This window comes from Geotrypetes seraphini, chromosome 3 (assembly GCF_902459505.1).
Source record: "Geotrypetes seraphini chromosome 3, aGeoSer1.1, whole genome shotgun sequence".
Lineage (NCBI taxonomy): Eukaryota > Metazoa > Chordata > Amphibia > Gymnophiona > Dermophiidae > Geotrypetes > Geotrypetes seraphini.
In genome coordinates this window covers 211,521,929-211,540,802 of record NC_047086.1, presented here as the reverse complement: position 1 = coordinate 211,540,802, position 18,874 = coordinate 211,521,929, and the positions used below count along the sequence as shown (strand labels likewise).

The window sequence follows — 18,874 nt, the reverse complement described above, 5'->3', positions numbered from 1 at the left end:
AGCCATTTATCTTGAGGGCATTCTAGGGGGAAGCAACCAAGGTTAGTGCATAAAGGGAACCGCATAAACGTCTGTCCTATCTTTATGCTGTAACCCCCATGGCCGCTTAAGTGAAGTATATCGACTTAAGTGGCTATATGCTAGCCGGCTTAAAAATAATCGGATATTTTAAGCCAAAGCCTGCACAGGTCCCGGCTTTGAATATCCAGGGAAAACGCTACTAGCAGTGAGCAACATGCTCACTGTCGGCGGCTAAATACAGACCCCAAAGTGATTTTTTGGCAGTAGAAATATGCTGCATATCTCTAATTATGCAATAACTTTTATCCAAACATGTGCCGACAAAGCCACAGGACAACAAGCCATGCAGAAGGTAAGACATCTGACAGACAAGACCAGCTAAGAGTTTTTTTAGCCTTGAAGTCCTGCTCACACTTTGTATGTCACCAGCTGAGACATACAAGGCTTCAGCACCAGATGAAGCAGCACAAATGTTTATAGGACATAGCTACTTAGGTGAAAATGCACACGTCGTCACTCGTCACAAATTCAGAGCACAAAAAGCCATGCTGTACATTAAGCTGCAATCGCAAAACTGCTGAGCATAGGACGGACAGACAGAGTGGCTACCTTGAGACCGTTGTTCCGGGAATAAATATCGGCCATCTGACGTTACTGCCCTCTCTGCAAAACAGCACGGCATTTAATCTTTCACCTTATTTTCAGTTCAGAATAGCAGTGCCGTAGTCAGAGCCAAATTTTTTGTGCGAGCCAACACTTGGTATGGGGGGGCCAGCAGCTACTCCATTTCCTCTAGACCCCCCCCCTCCCTTTACTCATCCCCCCCCACTCTTTCACTAAATTCTTCCCTCCTATGCTCCCCCCCTCCCTCAACAAAAAATAATGACCTTAGCTAGCAGGGATCCCCAAGCCCCGCTCGCTGTAGAATCTGGAGCTGCTCAAAATCTGCCAAATAGCAGCAGTCGGCGGCAGCATGTTGACACCAATGAGAATCGCGAGAATACTAGAGAATCAAGTATGCTCCCATTGCCGGCTTCAGTGGCTCGGCCTGACGCTGCTGAACGCTGTGATGTGGCTCTGGGTTTCTTCATCTGGCAGAGCTTGGGGATCCCCGCCAGCTACATGATCGGTGTGCCTGAGGCAAATCTAGATGGGTCCAGGCACACTCAGGCCATACCCTGGTACAGTTATTATGGATGCAAACAATCGGCTGATCCTCCCATGAATTCAATTCATAGATGGGAGTGGCAAGTTATTAGAAGTCATAAGGGAACAGAACACTTGGAGCAATGCACTGTAGAAATATATCTAGTGCACGGAGAAAGTAAAGAAAAGAGAGAGAGAGAGAGATGTACAGAGAAATTTGGGGCCTGATATTCAAAGGGGCATGCACCTTTAGGGGTCCTTTTAATTAAGGCGTGCTAACCGATTTAGTGCGTGCTAAAGATTCGCACACACCAAATGCTAATGCATCCAATATAGTCTATGGGCGCTTTAGCATTTAGCACGCGGTAATCTTTAGCAGTGCGCCTTAATAAAAGGACCCCTTAGTGACAGCTGTAAAACATTTCATTCCCCTATTCATGTATTTTCAGTGGATAGTAACTGCTGAAAACTTCCTCCGATTGCTGACACTTTTCATATAGGCCCTGATTCTATAAAAGATGCCTACAGGTTGGCATGCCTAACTTAATTTTTTTTTTAATTGGCTTAATCAGTTAATTAAAAAATTAATCAGTTGGTATACCAAGGTACCTACCAGCAAGTAGGAATAGTTACAGGTGGATTCATGGCAGAGTCTGAGCGTAGATTGGCTTAGGCAATGGTATATATGGATAGTTTCTTGTGGGTTTTATTTTATTTGCGTATTGGGTGGGAGGGTGGGGAAAAATTTAATTGTATATTAATGTCTGAAAGTTTATTGTGCTTGTCTTGCGATATTTTATGTATTGAATTACTTGTTGCACAATTGTAGTTTGTAAATCTAATAAAGATATATATTAAAAAAAAGAAAAAAAATGGCACCCAGCATGTGCTGCCCAATAACATATTCTTCAGTTCCCAGTTAAGCTCTGAAACACATTGCCACAGGTTTTGGTAAGAGCAGTTAACGTAGCTGGTTTTAAGAAGGGTTTGGATAATTTCCTAGAGGAAAAGTCCACAGTTTGTTATTGAGAGAGACAAGGGGGAAGCCACTGCTTGCCCTGGACTGGTAGCATGGAACGTTGCTACTATTTGGGTTTTTGCCAGAAACTAGTGACCTGGATTGGCCACCATGAAGACAGGCTACTGGGCCAGATGGACCATTGGTTTGACCCAGTAAGGCTTTTCTTATGTTGTTATGTGCTTGGGAATGATCTCTGGTTAATATTATGGGATTGAGCCATCTTTAGTCTTATCTAAAGAGCAGGTCTGGGAAGTACCAGAGTTTCAAATACAATAGGATCTTCTAACAAGGCATTTTTTTAAGCAGCTAGCAGGCCGATAAACAGATTTGTTGGACTGCGTACCCAGATAAAGTTGCTCAGCTAACTTTAGGCCTGATATTTGACCAGCCTGAATTAATTGGGTAACTTTGGTCAAGCAGCACTGAATATCAGCGCTGCCTATTAAGTTGAAACTGCATCTCTGGGTGTTCCTGGCACCACCTCCTTTTGACTGCCACTGACTGGTGAAAATTTGAGCTGTTAAGGTTTCTCCTCATTAATTCGAAAAAAAATTAGTCAGTCAGACAAACCCTTTCAATTTAGGTCTTGTAGTGCACAATATTTATCTATGAACACACGTATTGGTAGAGCCACAAGTATATTATATACATCGAGAATACAATATACATGTATAGGGCAGTTATAACATATATCCATATGGCTATATGGTCCCATGCACATATAAATATTAATAATGCACACAATACAATAACAACACAAAATATAATTCACTAGAATTAACAGTTCACATTTGGCAATCATTGGTCCCATGTGTCTGCAGTCATTTATTTTCAGTATTTTTTATTTTTTTGGATTGCAAATAAAATTGAATACAGTTCAGTTCCACTTCAAAAAGACCCAAAGGGTCTGTAGTAGATGATTCTTCATTCTGATTTTACTTGATTACAGCTCTGACTCGGGGTGGGGGTGGGGGGCTCTTTAACCTTTTGTTTTCTATATTGGTTTGAGATATAGACAGACCGAGATATAGCTATGTGACAATTTGAGTGAATATAAAAAATACTCCACAAGTTACAAATAAATAAATAAATACTTTAAACATCCATATAAAGTGCATCAAGTGCATTTAAAGTGCTCAGATCAACAACCATAAAGGGCTATAAAGTACAAATGAATGTACTAGAAACATAGAAACATAGAAGATGACGGCAGAAAAGGGCTACAGCCCATCAAGTCTGTCCACTCTGCTTACCCACCCCCTGTCTATGCCCTAATGACCCAATTTCCTTATCTTGACCCTCGTAGGGATCCCACATGGGTATCCCATTTATTCTTAAAGTCTGGCACGCTGTCTGCCTCGATCACCTGCACTGGAAGCTTGTTCCAATGATCAACCACTCTCTCTGTGAAGAAATACTTTCTGGTGTCGCCACGAAATTTTCCACCCCTGAGTTTGAGCGGGTGACCTCTTGTGGCGAGGGTCCCTTGAGAAAGAAAATATCATCTTCCACTTCGACACGTCCCATGAGGTACTTAAATGTTTCGATCATATCTCTCCTCTCCCTACGTTCCTCGAGAGTGTAGAGCTGCAATTTGTTCAGTCTCTCTTCGTACGAGAGACCCTTGAGCCCCGAGATCATCCTGGTGGCTGTCCGCTGAACCGATTCAATTCTGCACACATCTTTACTAGCGCTGGTTGTTTGCCGGGACCATCATGGCACTTAAAAAGTCCCATACACCGCACTTCAGATAGTAAAAACTCACTCTAAGCATACTCTGACATGTAACATTGTTAAATCAAACACTTATCTTAAATGGATAAAAAGTCTCATAGGAGAAGCAGTGTGTCCATGAGGCCCTGCGCTGGTACAACTTCCAAACTAAACACGCCTTAACGATCCATCGTGATTAAAACCACCTTGCCTCCCTTCGACTCGAGTTTCGCGTCAGCGTCATCAGGAAGGGGGCATTGAGAACACCGCCCTTCCTGAGGACGCTAACGTGAAACTCGAGTTTTAAGTGCCATGAAGGTCCCGGCAAACAACCGGCGCTAGTACGTTCATGTGTACTTTATAGCACTTTATGGTTGGTGATCTGAGCACTTTAAATGCACTTGATGCGCTCTATATGGATGTTTACAGTATTTATTTATTTATTTGTAACTTTGTAATTTTTGATATCTATTTTTCCACACAAGCATTTATATTTAAAGCTCCTTATTGCACTGTGGTAATTTGAATGAATATTCTGGAAATTAACCTCTTCCGCAGCTCCCAGAGAACATGTTTCTCCTGAGATCAGCAGGATAGGCGGGACTGTGAAGGAAGATGTGTCAGGACCTAAAATGAATAACAGAACTGGCCGGATGCACGCCTACATCTCACATAAAGGAGTAATACATAATCACTCACCACGGTCCACGATGAAGCGCAATTTCTGTATGATGGCCAGGTTTCCATTAACTCTGTAGATGCCATCAGCGTCAAGGCCTGTTACCAAGGAGAGAGAGAGAACAAAAGATAGGGCTCCAAGTGTCAGAGCTAAGGGCTTTAACAGCACCACCATCTCAGCTGCTCTCCCAGGCCCACGGCTGAACAGCCCAAGAAGGCTATCAACGTCCAGGGAATGCCCAGGAGATTAAAGCACCCTTATATAATCAAAGGGAGGAGATTTAAGCAGAACCTTATTTTCAGGGGTTACTCAGGGGTACTGAATACCAGCACCTTTTCTTTGCAGGCTAAAATTGACTCATTGTCTCCAAATGTTAATAGTAACATAGCAAATGGCGGCAGATAAAGATCTCTGTGGTCCATCCAGTTGGACCACAGAGGTCACATTCATTCTCAAGACAACAAACCAGTAATTATTCATTTTACTTGCTAAGTTTCAGCATAAGATGTGTTTCCCTCCCCCCAGAGATAGGTAAGACCTGTCCTCGGATGATTTGAATGTGGTATAAAATACTTATAATTGCCCTTGATCCTTTTTGCCGCTTATGGGACGGAGACCGTAGAAGTCTGACTGGCATCAGCTACACCGCCCCACGTTGCCCCCACTGCTGGCTCTGCACACCTTTCCATAGATTCTGTGGCTGGTTACAAGAGGCCTGACTATTGTGGGGCAGATCCCTCAGCGATCACCTCCATCCCTAAAGGAAACCCTGGCGTTTGAGTACCAGCACCTCTTTTGCTAGAAAAAAACTGCATTGATTTTAACAAGTATCTTTACATTTCATAGAGCTGTGATGTCACATTGGTAGGCCTATAGCTGACCAATGCCATTCAGGAATATCATTACAAAAAAGCCTTGGTCCCCTACCCAGTGGTGTAGTGAGGGAAGTTTGAGCCTGGGGACGGAGGTGCCCGGTACCATTGCTCTGTGAAACCCCACCCCTCAGATGCCCTCTTCCCTGCACCCCCCCCCGCCCCCCACCAGTACCTCTTTAAAACTTCACCGGCAGCGAACATCATCTTCTATCTGCCACTCACACTGGCTAAGCCTTTCCTTTAACGTCACTTCTGTCCCACAAACAGAAAGCGAAGTCGGAGGGAGAGACGAGGCGGGCGCTCTGCACCCCCCTCCCTAGGGGAAGTAAAAATCCGGATATGTGCCCCCGCCCACAGCAATGCCCCGTTGCACCCCATCCCCGCCCCCCACACAAACCTCCCCTTAAGCTCGCGGCTGTGTCTTCGAGGGCCTCCGAGCATGCGCAGATGCGACACAACGATGTCACACACATGTGTGCATGCATGTGGCATCATCATGTCACATCCGTGCACGTTTGGAGGCCCTCCTAGACACAGTCTTGAGCCAAAAACCCAGAAGAGCTCCTTGCAGGTTAGGAAGATGTCCAGACACCTGGACAGTCCTCTAAAAAGAGGACATGTCAGGAAAATCCGGACGTCAGCCAACCCTACCCCTCCCTTCCTTATTACGCCACTGCCCCTACAACACTGTCTCAATTCTGCGTATAGTGGTTGGGGTGTGTATGAAAATTGGGAAGTAGGATTCAAGGAGTCATTCCCTACCTTTCCAGTGAGGTCCTTTATGTCCCTTATAAGCAAGGTGCCCTCTCCTCCCATTTTGTCCCTTACCTCTTTTGTTCACGGCTTCAATGCAGAGCTGAACAAACTTGGGGACTGTGGTATTCTCCCGCTGACACAAAGCATCCAAGCGGCAGCCAAAAACCTGATCTGAAAGAAAAAAGGCCTTATGTAGGGGTTTATCCCTCTTAAAATATCATGGTATATGCCAGTGGATAAAAGGCCAGTCAGTCCACTGAATGACCAGTTCATGGTCCTTTTCCTACACCACACTCCCACCCTCCCTTCCCACTCCATACCTCTTAAAATCTTCACCAGCGCAAGCAGCTTCTCCAGCCTGGTCCCGCGACCCAGAAGTGATTTCGGAGAGAGCCAGGCCAGCGCGAGGAGCAGGCTACAGTAGTTGCTCACTCTGGCAAAGATTTTAAAGAGGTATGTGGGGGGTGGGGAAGGGAGGGCATGACCGTGGCATGGGGGGTGGTGAAAAGGTGCTGGCGCTCCCACCAAGATGGCATTTGGGGTAGTCCCCCCACCCTTACTACGCCAGTGGATCACAGTGATTTTATTGTGTAATGACTAATGACTTAACATGCCCGGCAACTTTAGACCTATCTCCAACCTACCTTTCATTTCAAAGATTCTGGAAAAAACAGTGTTAAACCAATTACACTCCTTAATTGAAGAACAAAAAGCCCTATCTGCCTTCCAATCAGGATTCAGAAAATTCCACAGTACTGAAACCATCCTTCTCGACATCATTGACGACTGCTGGAAACTCATGGATAAGGGTAATGATGTCCTTCTGGTGCTGCTGGATCTCAGTGCGGCGTTCGACACTATTGAGCATCCTCTCCTCACTACGTGCCTCTCTGAAATTGGAATCCAAGACGCTGCATTATGATGGTTTGCCTCCTTCCTGAATAATAGATCCCAAAGCGTACTGCTCAATGATGCGCTATCGAAACCAAAACCGATCAAATTCGGTGTTCTGCAGGGGGGCTCTACTATCCCCCCTATTATTCAATCTCTACATTAGACCAGTCCTAGACATAGCCTGCAAATACCAAACACAGATTCACACTCCTTCATGGATGACATCCAACTATACCTACCGCTAGGAGAAACCTGCAACATCCAGATCGCAAAAGTCCTAAAATGTCTCTCAGAAATCAAAAACTGGATGACCGTCAACTAACTGCAACTAAATACCTCCAAAACAGAACTCCTTTGGATCTGTAAAGAACACTGCATCCATCTCTTGCTACATTGGGACTTGTCTACCTTAACTGTGGACCAAGCACATAGCCTAGGAATACTCTTTGATTCCAACCTGTCACTCTCAGGTGGTATCTTCCTCATTTTACTACCTATGCAACTCCAAAAAATAAGGAACTACTTTTCTGAGTCTGACTTTACCCAACTACTCTATGCCTTAGTCCTCTCCCTCATAGACTACTGCAACACCCTATTCAACGGTCTCACGGCAAAGAACATACAATGTCTCCAGCATGTACAAAACACGGCAATCAAACTTCTAAAAAACTTCCATGCCCGCAACCCTGTCTCCCAGGCTCTATCATTGGCTCACTGGCCAAACATTGTGTCTTCAAGGGCCTGATGCTAGCGTTCAAAACCTTGCACGACATGGTGCTGGGCTACATTACGACTAAGCTTCCTCCGTGCGTGCCGAACAGGTCCCTCTGCTCCCAGGATGAAATACGCCTCAAAGGCCCCCTGGTTGTGCCCTTCAACTGCAAACTGTCAAACGACGTTCCTACTTCCATTTTATACGGAGCCACTGGAATCAATTGCTCCCGCAGATTAGATCCCTTAAAGGACTCCTCAACATTAGAAAAGCAATAAAAACACACCTCTTCACCTAACTCCCCTGCCTAAAACCGATAGATTACAAAGAAATATTAATGTATATCAATTATGTATCACATTAGGATAAAAACTTATATTGATAAATCTTGAACTGTAACTATGTCAAATGTATCCTGGAAACTGCATAGTATGTATATTGATGTTAGATCCCTAGTATCTGTCAAATTAGGATTTAAAAAACTTGTACAGTGACTATGGCAAATTGTAATCTGTTAACTGTATATTATCTATGTCAAGCTGTAACCCGTTCTGAGCTCTTTGGGGGGTAATGGGATAGAAAATGAATTAACCCCCTCTTTTACAAAGCCGCGCTAGCGTTTTTAGCGCCGGCCGTCACAGTAACAGCTCAGATGCTCATAGGAATTGTTACCGCGGTGGCCAGCGCTAAAAACGCTAGAGCAGCTTTGTAAAGGAGGGGATGAGTAATTACATTACATTACATTAGTGATTTCTATTCCGCCATTACCTTGCGGTTCAAGATGGATTACATCCAAACTAAAACAAAATTACATTCAAAACTTGAAGGAATAGAATAAGCGATGACATAGAATTTTTAAGGTAATATACACTGGGTAAAGAGTTACCAAAGGGAAGTGGAGGCCTCCAGGAGACAAGAATAGGGTGAAATAAATTGTAGCTGGTGGGGAACCTCCAGCATCCCCCAGCTGTGGACCTCATCCAAAGGTGGCCGGTACTCCCTTCTATCAAGGGTGGTGGTCGCTGGCAACATCCTTGAGCCACTGAGGAGCCAGCATCTGAGGCTCAGAGACTTTGTTACTGCTTGCCAAGCTGGGTGAAAAAGAGTTTTCGCCACCTTTAGAGGAAGTCTTCCGCTGACAGAGCTTGACCATTTCCATCAGCTAGAGTATTTATATTTTACAGTATATTTACATAAGAGGATCTGCCACACATTTACAAAGTGTGTATTCTTCCCAATTAATATCCTAGCGGGGGCGGGTAGCGATGGGTTTGATGCGAGCAGTGATGGGTTTGATTTCAGCAGGGACTGGTGGGGAGGGGTTTGATTTCTGTCCCTGTTACTAACTGTTCTTCCCAATATTACTTTACCCTCAGGATGCCTAAGTTTTAGTTTCTACCTCGGATCAGTCCCTTCTCTTGCAGGGCTTGCAGCGGTGGTCTCCTCACAATGAATTTTTTCAGCCTGCTTCTCACTCTTTTCTTGTCTGAATTTTCAGAATTTGAACTTGTTCGAGACACTAGATGGAAAAGAAATAAGCAAGAAAATGGTTAAATTGTGATACTGAATAACGGACAGCACCTTCTAAATGAGTTTTGAGCTGAAGCTTAGAAAATTTGGACAGAGACAGTTCTGTTAAATTCATAACTTCCTAGCTTAATGGGTTAAAATTTTGAGAAAATAAACCAAGCACATTCTTTTTCCATCTATGACATCCTAAGCCCTCAAAAAACTCTTCATACTTGGTCCTCTAACCCGTCATTGTAGCTCCTTTCTTTCCCATCTCCTGTAAACCTCTACCTTTCATTGTAGTTCCTTTCTATCCCATCTCCTGTAAACCGTGCCGAGCTCTACGAATGTGGAGATGATGCGGTATACAAACCTAAGGTTTAGTTTAGTTTAGTTTAGTTTATTAAGCTGTGATGAATTTGGTTTTGTACATATCAGCCTCTAAGAACAATAATTGTTTATTGGAAAAACATATCATACATATTAAAATAATAAGCCTAATATAGAGTCCTACAACGCTGCCCGCAGTTTTCTGCAGTGTCTTTTGATCAAGTTGTTTTCTTTGCCTGGGAGTTCATTTGTTAATGTCATAAGCCTAGAGCTTTTCTTTTTAGATATATTACTCCAGTTTACAAGTTTACCCCTGAGGAAGACTTTTCTATTGGAAGCCGAAATACGGACCATGTTGAGTCCAAAGATAAAAGGAAAAAAGGCTTATTATTTTAATATGTATGTTATGTTTTTATGATATGTTTTACCAATAAACAATTATTGTTCTTAGAGACTGATGTGTACAGTCCCTTCGCCACTTAGAAACATAGAAAGATGACGGCAGAAAAGGGCTACAACCCATCAAGTCTGCCCACTCTACTGACCCACCCCATTAAGTCTGAGTGCTAATGACCTAGTTCCTTAACTCAACCCTCATAGGGATCCTACGTGGATGTCCCATTTATTCTTAAAGTCGAGCACGCTGGTGGCCTCGACCACCTGCACCGGAAGTTTGTTCCAGTGATCTACCACCCTTTCTGTGAAGAAATACTTCCTGGTGTCACCATTAAATTTCCCTCCTCTGAGTTTGAGCAGGTGCCCCCTTGTGACCGAGGGTCCCTTGGGAAAGAATATGTCGTTTTCCACCTCGACACGACCTGTGATGTACTTAAATGTCTCAATCATGTCTCCCCTTTCCCTGCGCTCCTCTAGAGTGTAGAGCTGTAATTTGCCCATTCTTTCTTCGTATGAGAGACCCTTGAGTCCGGAGACCATCCTAGTGGCCATCTGCTGGACCGACTCAGCACTTGTTTCTCTATTTTGTTCAACTCTGTGTGGGGTTGTGGTTTCCTTTCTCTTGTGGAGTACATGAATTTGGTTTTGTCATAATAAAAGATACAGTTGACCGATGCAGGAGCTCTTTTGGCGATTCTAAGAAAAGAATGTAAGAATAGCCATACTGGGTCAGACCAATGGTCCATTTAGCCTAGTTTCCTGATTCCAACAGTGATCAATCCAGGTCACAAGTACCTGGCAAAAATCCCAAAATAGTAGCAACATTCTATGCTACCGATCCCAGGTCAAGCACAGGCTTCTCCATGTCTGTCTCAATAACAGACTATGGACTTTTCCTCTAAGAACTTGTCCAAACCTTTTTTAAACCCATCTACATTAACTGCTGTTACCACATCCTCTGGCAATGCATTCCAACTATTCTATGAGTGAAAATATACTTCATCCTATTGATTTTAAAAGTATTTCCCTGTAACTTCATTGAGTGTCCCCCCTAGTCTTTGTAATTTTTGATGCAGTCAAAAATTAGAATCACTTGTAGACTTCAACATATCTCCTCTCAGCCGTCTCTTTTCCAAGCTGAAGAGTCCTATCCTCTTTAGTCTTTCCTCAAACGAGAGGCATTCCATCCCCTTTATCATCTTGGTCACACTTCTTTTAACCTAACACATTCAGGAATTGTTTAAATCGTATAAACTATAGACACTAGGAAACAGGAAGGATTACTGTGGATTTAGAGAAATAATATGGAGCAGGTTGAAAGTTTATTGCTATGGGAGTAGAGAACAAGGGTGAGGAACAAAGGAAGTGGGGTGATGGTTATTATTGGGTGTATAGGAGATAGAGGTTAAGGACTGATAAGGGTGCAGGATGATGGTTATTAGTGGGGGTGTAAAAGACAAGGGGTGAGGAATGATAAGTGAGAGAATGGTGGTGGCTGTTACACTACACCTCTACTTGTTTTTGTCTTAAACTGTTATCACATACATAGTAATTTAAAACTATCTTTTGGCTTCAGGATGCTCTCCTCTTCATCTCCGCTGGCATCCAGCACTTCTAAGCTAGTCGCTCGTCTTAGGGAGTACAACTGGAGCTCATCCAAAGGATTCTCACGATCCTAGAAGCCATAGAAAGAGGGTGTCAAATTCACATCTACCATCCTGCTATTCAGACCATAAACAGGCACAACTATGCTGACAACAGATAAGACACAGTTTGCAAAGCCCTGAGTTCCTTCTTAGTCTCGCTTATTTTTCGATATCTGCTCGTTTATTCCCTCCCCCTCTGTCTATCTTCCACTTGTTTACTTTTTACCTATTAAACATCAAAGCAGGGCCCTCATTCCATTTGACACGAATCTATGGAATCTGAAATGTGAACTGGCATCAACAACCACACAGCAAGCATGGTGCCAAAGAGAACAGAAAAGAGATTAAATGGGTAAGGGAGAGGAAGGAAGGTGGGGGGGATAAAGACAAGTATTAGAGGAAAAGGGATGAAAGAAGTAAGAGACCAATGTTTAGTTGGGGGGGAGAGGCTCTGTTATTTGGAAGGGGGAGGGCTGATTTTTAAAAAATGGTATGAAGGGACAGGCAGTGGGTTGAAAACATAGGCTAGTTTGTTTCTTCTGCTAGTGAGGTGGGGAGAGGGGGAAATGACATGAATGAGGGGAAAGGGATGGGGAGAGGGAATGAGGATGGAGGGAAGGCAACCTACACATGATTATTCAGATTTGTGGGACTATTTTATAAGCACACCTAGGCGCCTATGTGGTTTTATATAATAACCTCAACATAGGAACCTATGAGAGAGAGGAAGGAGTAGTATCTGTTTGGGAAAGCTGAGAGACACTGAAAAGGAATGAAGATTTAATTGGGGACCCCTGAGAGCCAGTGCAAAAGGAAAAGGAAATGGGGACTTGCATACCACCTTTTTTTGTGGCTTTGGCGTTTCAAAGCTGACATTCAAAGCGGTGGGCACCGAAGGATTAAGTGACTTGCCCAGGGTCACAAGAAGCAGCACTAAAGAAGTGTTTGATGTTGCATGCTTCTTGAGAACAGAGAAGACGTTCAGTCAGGGTTCCCTGGGAGGCCAACTGAGGAAAAGGAATTTGTGTTCCAGGCCTTCCAAGAGTTTGGCTATTCCCCTTGGTGACATCATCTGCGTGGCATCAGCGCCTGCCTTTAAATTCTAACCCTCGCCATAGTTTGTGATCACCATTGCTATTCTGAAGGGGTATGGCCAAAGGGAAAGGTACCTCTGATGCTACCAGGTGATATGGAATAATATGTGCTGGAAGTTGGATTAACTGGCGGGATACATCATAGGGTAAAGGACAATTAAAAGCAAGTTTGTGTCATCAGGAACAGCAGCCACAACAGTAGGACCCATGGACAAACAGCCAACATCTGTTCTAGTACTCTAAACCACTTCAAAACGCAATCTGAGATGCCGATATCATCCAAGCATCTAAGCACAATAGTGTGATCAACAAGATCAAATGCACTACTTAAATCAAATTGTACAATCAGTGCTCTTTTCCGAGCCAAAAAAGGTGGTGAAGGTAATCAATAATAAAAGCTAATACTGTTTCAGTGCTGTGATGTGAACAAAACCCAGATTGGGATTCGTGCAAGATGGAAAATTTGGCTAGGTATTTCATTAGCTCAACATTTAACCAGCCTTCCATCGGTTTTACAAAAAATGGAATATTTGCAAAAGGTCTAAAGTTAGTGACAGAGGTCAGGGGTTCTTTCTGATCCTTTACTATGGAAGTAATGAGAATTTGACCTAAATGTTTTGGAAAGTCACTCTTCAATAATGAACAAGAGATCCAATCATGGATCTTCATTTTCAGTGACATAGGGGCCGATTTCATGAGGACAGTGTAACAATTATCCAGTTGACAATATGACCTAGCATATTTTTTGATAAAGTTTAAGAAATATTTGCCAATCTGTAATTTCCAAAGAGTTATCCTATTGCTATATTTAATCTAGTCTGAATATTGAATACCTCCAGCAAGATACAATATACAATTCATATAACAAGATAGGCCTCATGGCTCCCAGATTGATTAATATACTCGTATAGTCAGTCATTCAATTATCGGCCTTCAAAACACCCGGAAAAAGATCTGGGAAGAAAAAAAACTACATACTCAAAAATTATAATTGGAGAAAAACATTCCCAGTCCAACCCCCCCCCCCCCAGATGTAACTCATTTAATCCCACTATACATATAATCCTCAAAGCTAGATATATATTAAATAATTCTGCCATAAATATAATTTTATCATATCATTTAAATATTCATAGTTTATTAAATATTACATTCACAATAAATTCATGTCACACATACTAACATCCTATACCCACTCAGAGCCATTCCAGTTCATAGAAATACTAAAAATGTCATTTAAAAAAAATTTTTCCCATCCGGATACTTAATAGAAAAGCTAGCATTCAACATGCTTGTAACTCTCATTCTCACAAGTTCAAAGTTATTCCATGTAGCATACGTGCAGTTGATTTCTTGATAACAATTAATGTCTCCTTCACACACAAAGAAATTTCATCCAGCTCAACATGAGTCTGTCCCCGTCTCCACCCCATTCCTGTAAGATTTTAAAGTGTTTAAGGCTTGTGCAGATGAGGACAGAGCTTGCAGGAATGGGGCAGGGACAGGAAAAGAACTTGCTGGGACGGGAAAATGAGTTCCCGCGGGGACGAGGAATAATTTGTTCCCATGTCATTCTCTAGTTAGCAGCAATTTTTGCTCCACTAAATGGCTAAAGTTAGGACAGCAAAACAGGGGCCCATCGGAATATTGGCCAGTGCCCAGTTAACTTCCAGGTCAGTGGACAAACCTAGATATTCAATGCTGGGAATTGCTCATGCCCTGGCGTTGAATATCGAGAGTTAGCTCAGCCCACAGCCAGAAGCAGCTTAATAGTCACTTACTGCTATGGGTTGAAATCAACCTCATTATGTTTAACACAATTTCAGCTGCAGAAATGGCTTTGAAAACTGGCTTCTGAAAAATGGATAAAATTCAAAATCTCTCCTGCCCCATTCAGCCCATTTTCTTTGTGGTGCACTGTATACCTTTAATTCCAGACATAGAATGTACCTACCAGCTTTTCAATGACGTTCTGAAGGATCTGATACCAGTCCTGAATGACTGCGTCACTATCAGACTGTAAGAGAAACTCATTCCCTGTCACCATACGAAGCTGCAACAGGTACAAAAAGTATCAATAAGGAAGAACCGGCAATATCACCGACTCCATCACAAAAATAAGAAACCTGTTAAAAGCTACGTTTAAGATCCATCCTACAAAACTCAGTGGGTTCTAATTCTATGACTTCCCAGATGAACTTCAGCGAGTCACTGCATCTCACTGTGCCTCGGTTCTGAGCCCAACCTCCAACGCTGATACACATCTGTATAACCCTAGAACACATCACTGCCACTCCCAAGGGCCTCTGTTTGCACTAAGGTCAGAGAACAAGAAGTATATGCATAAAAGACATTTTCCAGTTTCCGCAAGTACTTTTCCAGCAAAATTTTATCTACAGAAAAAGAAGGAATGAGTATAAGCATGTACATTGAACCCATGGCAAGCTTAAAAGCAGAAGTCCTACTTTTGCTTTAAAAACTGGTGAGAAATCCATGGGTAAAAAGTAGGACTGCAAATTTAGCATATTAATAACATGTTATTCTGTTGGGCAGAATAGGTCTAAAGGCCCCAATCACAGATGAGCTGACTAAATTATTGCGAATATTACTAAATTTAGCAATAAAAACAATTCTTAGCCATTGGAAAGATTTTACGAGGATAGAGTATATTACTTGGTGGAATTCTGTATGTGTCATAGCTAAATTCTAAAGGGCTTTTGCTGAAAAAATAGGTAGTTTGCACATATATTGTAAGATATGGAAACCTCTCATACAATATAGGGCTCCTTTTACGAAGCCGCGTTAGCGGTTCAACGCGCGTAATAGCGCACGCTAATTTGCCAGCCGCGCTAGCTGCTACAGCCTCCTCTTGAGCAGGCGATAATTTTTCGGCTAGCGTGGGGGATAGCGCACGCTAAAAAGGTGCGTGTGATAAAGCTGCTAACGCGGCTTCGTAAAAGGAGCACATAGTGGCGTGGCAGATTTGTTTTGCTGAAATTTATTAATGCACATCCATGCTGTTATTATATATTGATTATTGTTATTATCTATTGGAAGTTGCTAGTGAGATACCTTTATTTGTGCTTTGTTTTAATAGTGTTAATTAATATTTTTTTTTCTGCTGTATTATATAACTGTTATTGTATAGGACGATTGTTGGTTCCAATGTATAATGTAAATCTGTTATGACTTGGTTGTATCTATAGGTATTATATAATAAAATTTATTGAACTAATAACATGATTAATGTGCTAAATATTTAATGCACAAGAAAATTTGTCATCTCAATTATGAAATATGACAAAATGGATTAATTCTAGACCTACACTTCAAAGAACATATTTATTTCTACATAACTTCACGCACACTACAGTTCTTCTGGATATATGCATGTGGGTGCAGGGGTGAGTGTGTGGTTGTGGTTGGATGGGGAGTGAAAAGATAAGGGAGGGATGTTATGTGAGAGGCTGGAGTGAATATATTTGGCTGCAGGTAGGGTTGGCTGTGTATGTATATGGGTAAACTCTATACTATATATATTGGTATTAGATTCCTAGTATGTTTTGAATTAGGAAAAAACTTGCATCAAAAAAACTTGAACTGTACTAAGGCAAATTGCAACCTGTTAACTGTAATTTATGTATGTTAACCTGTAATCCGTACTGAGCTCTTTGGGGAGAACGGGATAGAAAAAGAATTAAATAAATGGTGTCTTTGTGCGTGTGTTTTGGGGAGTGTGTGTGCGTGTGTTTTGGGGAGTGTGTGTGTGTGTGTTTTGGGGAATGTGTGTTAGGGAGTGTGTGTGTTGGGGAGTGTGTGTGTTAGGGGGTGTGTGTGTTTGGGGCAGTGTGTGTTGGGGAGTGTGTGTTGGGGAGTGTGTGCGCGTGTGTTTTGGGGAGTGTGTGTATTAGGGAGTGTGTGTGTTTTGGGGAGTGTGTGTATTAGGGTGGGAGTGTGTGTTGGGGAGTGTGTGTGTATTAGGGTGGGAGTGTGTGTGTTGGGGAGTGTGTGTTTTGGGGAGTGTGTGTGTGTTGGGGAGTGTGTGTGTGTGTGTTTTGGGGAGTGTGTGTGTGTTGGGGAGTGTGTGTGTGTGTTTTGGGGAGTGTGTGTGTGTGTTTTGGGGACAGAGTGTGTGTGTGTTTTGGGGACAGTGTGTGTGTTTTGGGGAGTGTGTGTGTGTTTTGGGGACAGTGTGTGTGTTTTGGGGAGTGTGTGTGTGTTTTGGGGACAGTGTGTGTGTTTTGGGGAGTGTGTGTGTGTTTTGGGGAATGTGTGTTAGGGAGTGTGTGCGTTGTGGAGTGTGTGTGTTTGGGTGTGTGTGTGTTTGGGGGAGTGTGTGTGATAATGTGGAAGCCATGTGGTCAACCCTAAAATCGACCCTTCATGAGGCAACTGTCCGCTACATAAAATCGGCAAATAAACAACAAAGAAAAAAGAAACCCCGATGGTTCACTGATGAGGTCTCGTGCCTCATCAAGGAGAAGAAAAGAACATTTCTTTCATACAAACGAACCGGGGAAAAAGAAGCTAACATCGAATACAGGACAAGGTCTGCAACGGTCAAAACAGCAGTCAGGGAGGCCAAAGTTCGAGTGGAAGAAACTCTAGCAAAGAACATTAAGAAAGGGGACAAATCCTTCTTCAGGTATGTTAGTGACAGGAAAAAGAACGCAAACGGGATAGTACGCCTTAGAACGCCAGACGGGAATTATGTGGAAACAGATTCCGATAAAGCCAGACTACTGAATGATTACTTCTGCTCAGTCTATACCTGCGAGGCACCAGGGCACGGGCCACAGCTGGAAGCAAAGCAAAGCAAGGAAGACCCATTTAAGAATTTTGAGTTCACGCCAGCTGATGTTTACAGCAAACTGTTAAGACTCAAGGTGAGCAAAGCCATGGGACTGGACAAATTGCACCCAAGAGTGCTCAGAGAGCTGTGTGATGTACTGGCGGAACCGTTGGCCGTGCTCTTCAATCTCTCCCTAAGTAAGGGAAGAGTCCCCCTGGACAGGAAAACAGCCAACATCGTTCCTCTGCACAAAAAGGGATGCAGAGCAGAGGCTGCGAATTACAGACCAGTGAGCCTCACATCAATAGTGTGTAAACTCATGGAAACACTGCTTAAAAGTAAATTAGACACGATTTTGGACGAGGGGAATCTAAGGGATCCCAGTCAACATGGATTCACTAAGGGTAGGTCATGCCAATCCAATCTTATCAGCTTCTTTGATTGGGTAACAGGGAAGCTAGACTCGGGAGAATCTCTGGACATAGTGTACTTGGATTTCAGTAAAGCTTTTGACAGCGTCCCACACCGTAGACTGTTAAGCAAGATGAAATCGATGGGGTTAGGTGAGACACTAATTGCATGGGTTAATGATTGGCTGAGTGGTAGACTTCAGAGGGTGGTGGTCAACGGCACCCTTTCTGAGACATCGGATGTGACCAGCGGAGTGCCAAAGGGCTCAGTCCTGGGTCCACTCCTGTTTAACATATTCATAAGGGACTTGTCCCGAGGGCTTCAGGGTAAAGTAACACTATTCGCCGACGACGCCAAAATATGTAATATAGTAAGTGAAAGCAATCGGCAGAATAGTATGACGCAGGATATGCTTACGTTGGAAAACTGGTCCTCGACATGGCAACTGGGCTTCAACGCTAAGAAATGTAAGGTCATGCATCTCGGCAGCGGAAATCCATGCAAAACTTACACCTTAAATGGAGAAACACTAGCTAGGACTTCAGAAGAACGAGACTTGGGAGTAATCATCAGTGCAGACATGAAGGCTGCCAAACAAGTAGAGAAGGCCTCATCCAAGGCAAGGCAAATGATGGGATGTATCAGTAGAAGCTTCATCAGCCGCAAACCTGAAGTCATAATGCCACTATACAGAACCATGGTGAGACCTCATCTGGAATACTGTGTGCAATTCTGGAGGCCACATTACCATAAAGATGTGCTTAGAGTTGAGTCGGTTCAACGGATGGCCACTAGGATGATCTCCGGGCTTAAGGGTCTCTCGTACGAAGAAAGACTAAACAAATTGCAGCTCTACACTCTAGAGAAACGCAGGAAAAG

General features: G+C 43.1%; 1 protein-coding gene across 9 annotated transcripts in view; it reads right to left on the bottom strand.

Annotated features, from left to right (window-relative positions):
• ARHGAP9 (Rho GTPase activating protein 9) overlaps positions 1–18,874 on the bottom strand; it is a 204,209-nt gene that overhangs the window by 35,478 nt on the left and 149,857 nt on the right. For 8 of the 9 annotated variants that reach the window (XM_033936054.1, XM_033936053.1, XM_033936055.1 and 5 more), the window contains 6 exons: positions 14,747–14,845; positions 11,598–11,727; positions 9,217–9,336; positions 6,284–6,382; positions 4,601–4,678; positions 631–684 (listed from right to left, as the gene is read on the bottom strand). In XM_033936054.1, the coding sequence (XP_033791945.1) occupies positions 631–684; positions 4,601–4,678; positions 6,284–6,382; positions 9,217–9,336; positions 11,598–11,727; positions 14,747–14,845 (580 nt within the window). The remainder of the gene's footprint in view (positions 1–630; positions 685–4,600; positions 4,679–6,283; positions 6,383–9,216; positions 9,337–11,597; positions 11,728–14,746; positions 14,846–18,874) is intronic. The other variant, XM_033936056.1, reaches the window with a different exon arrangement.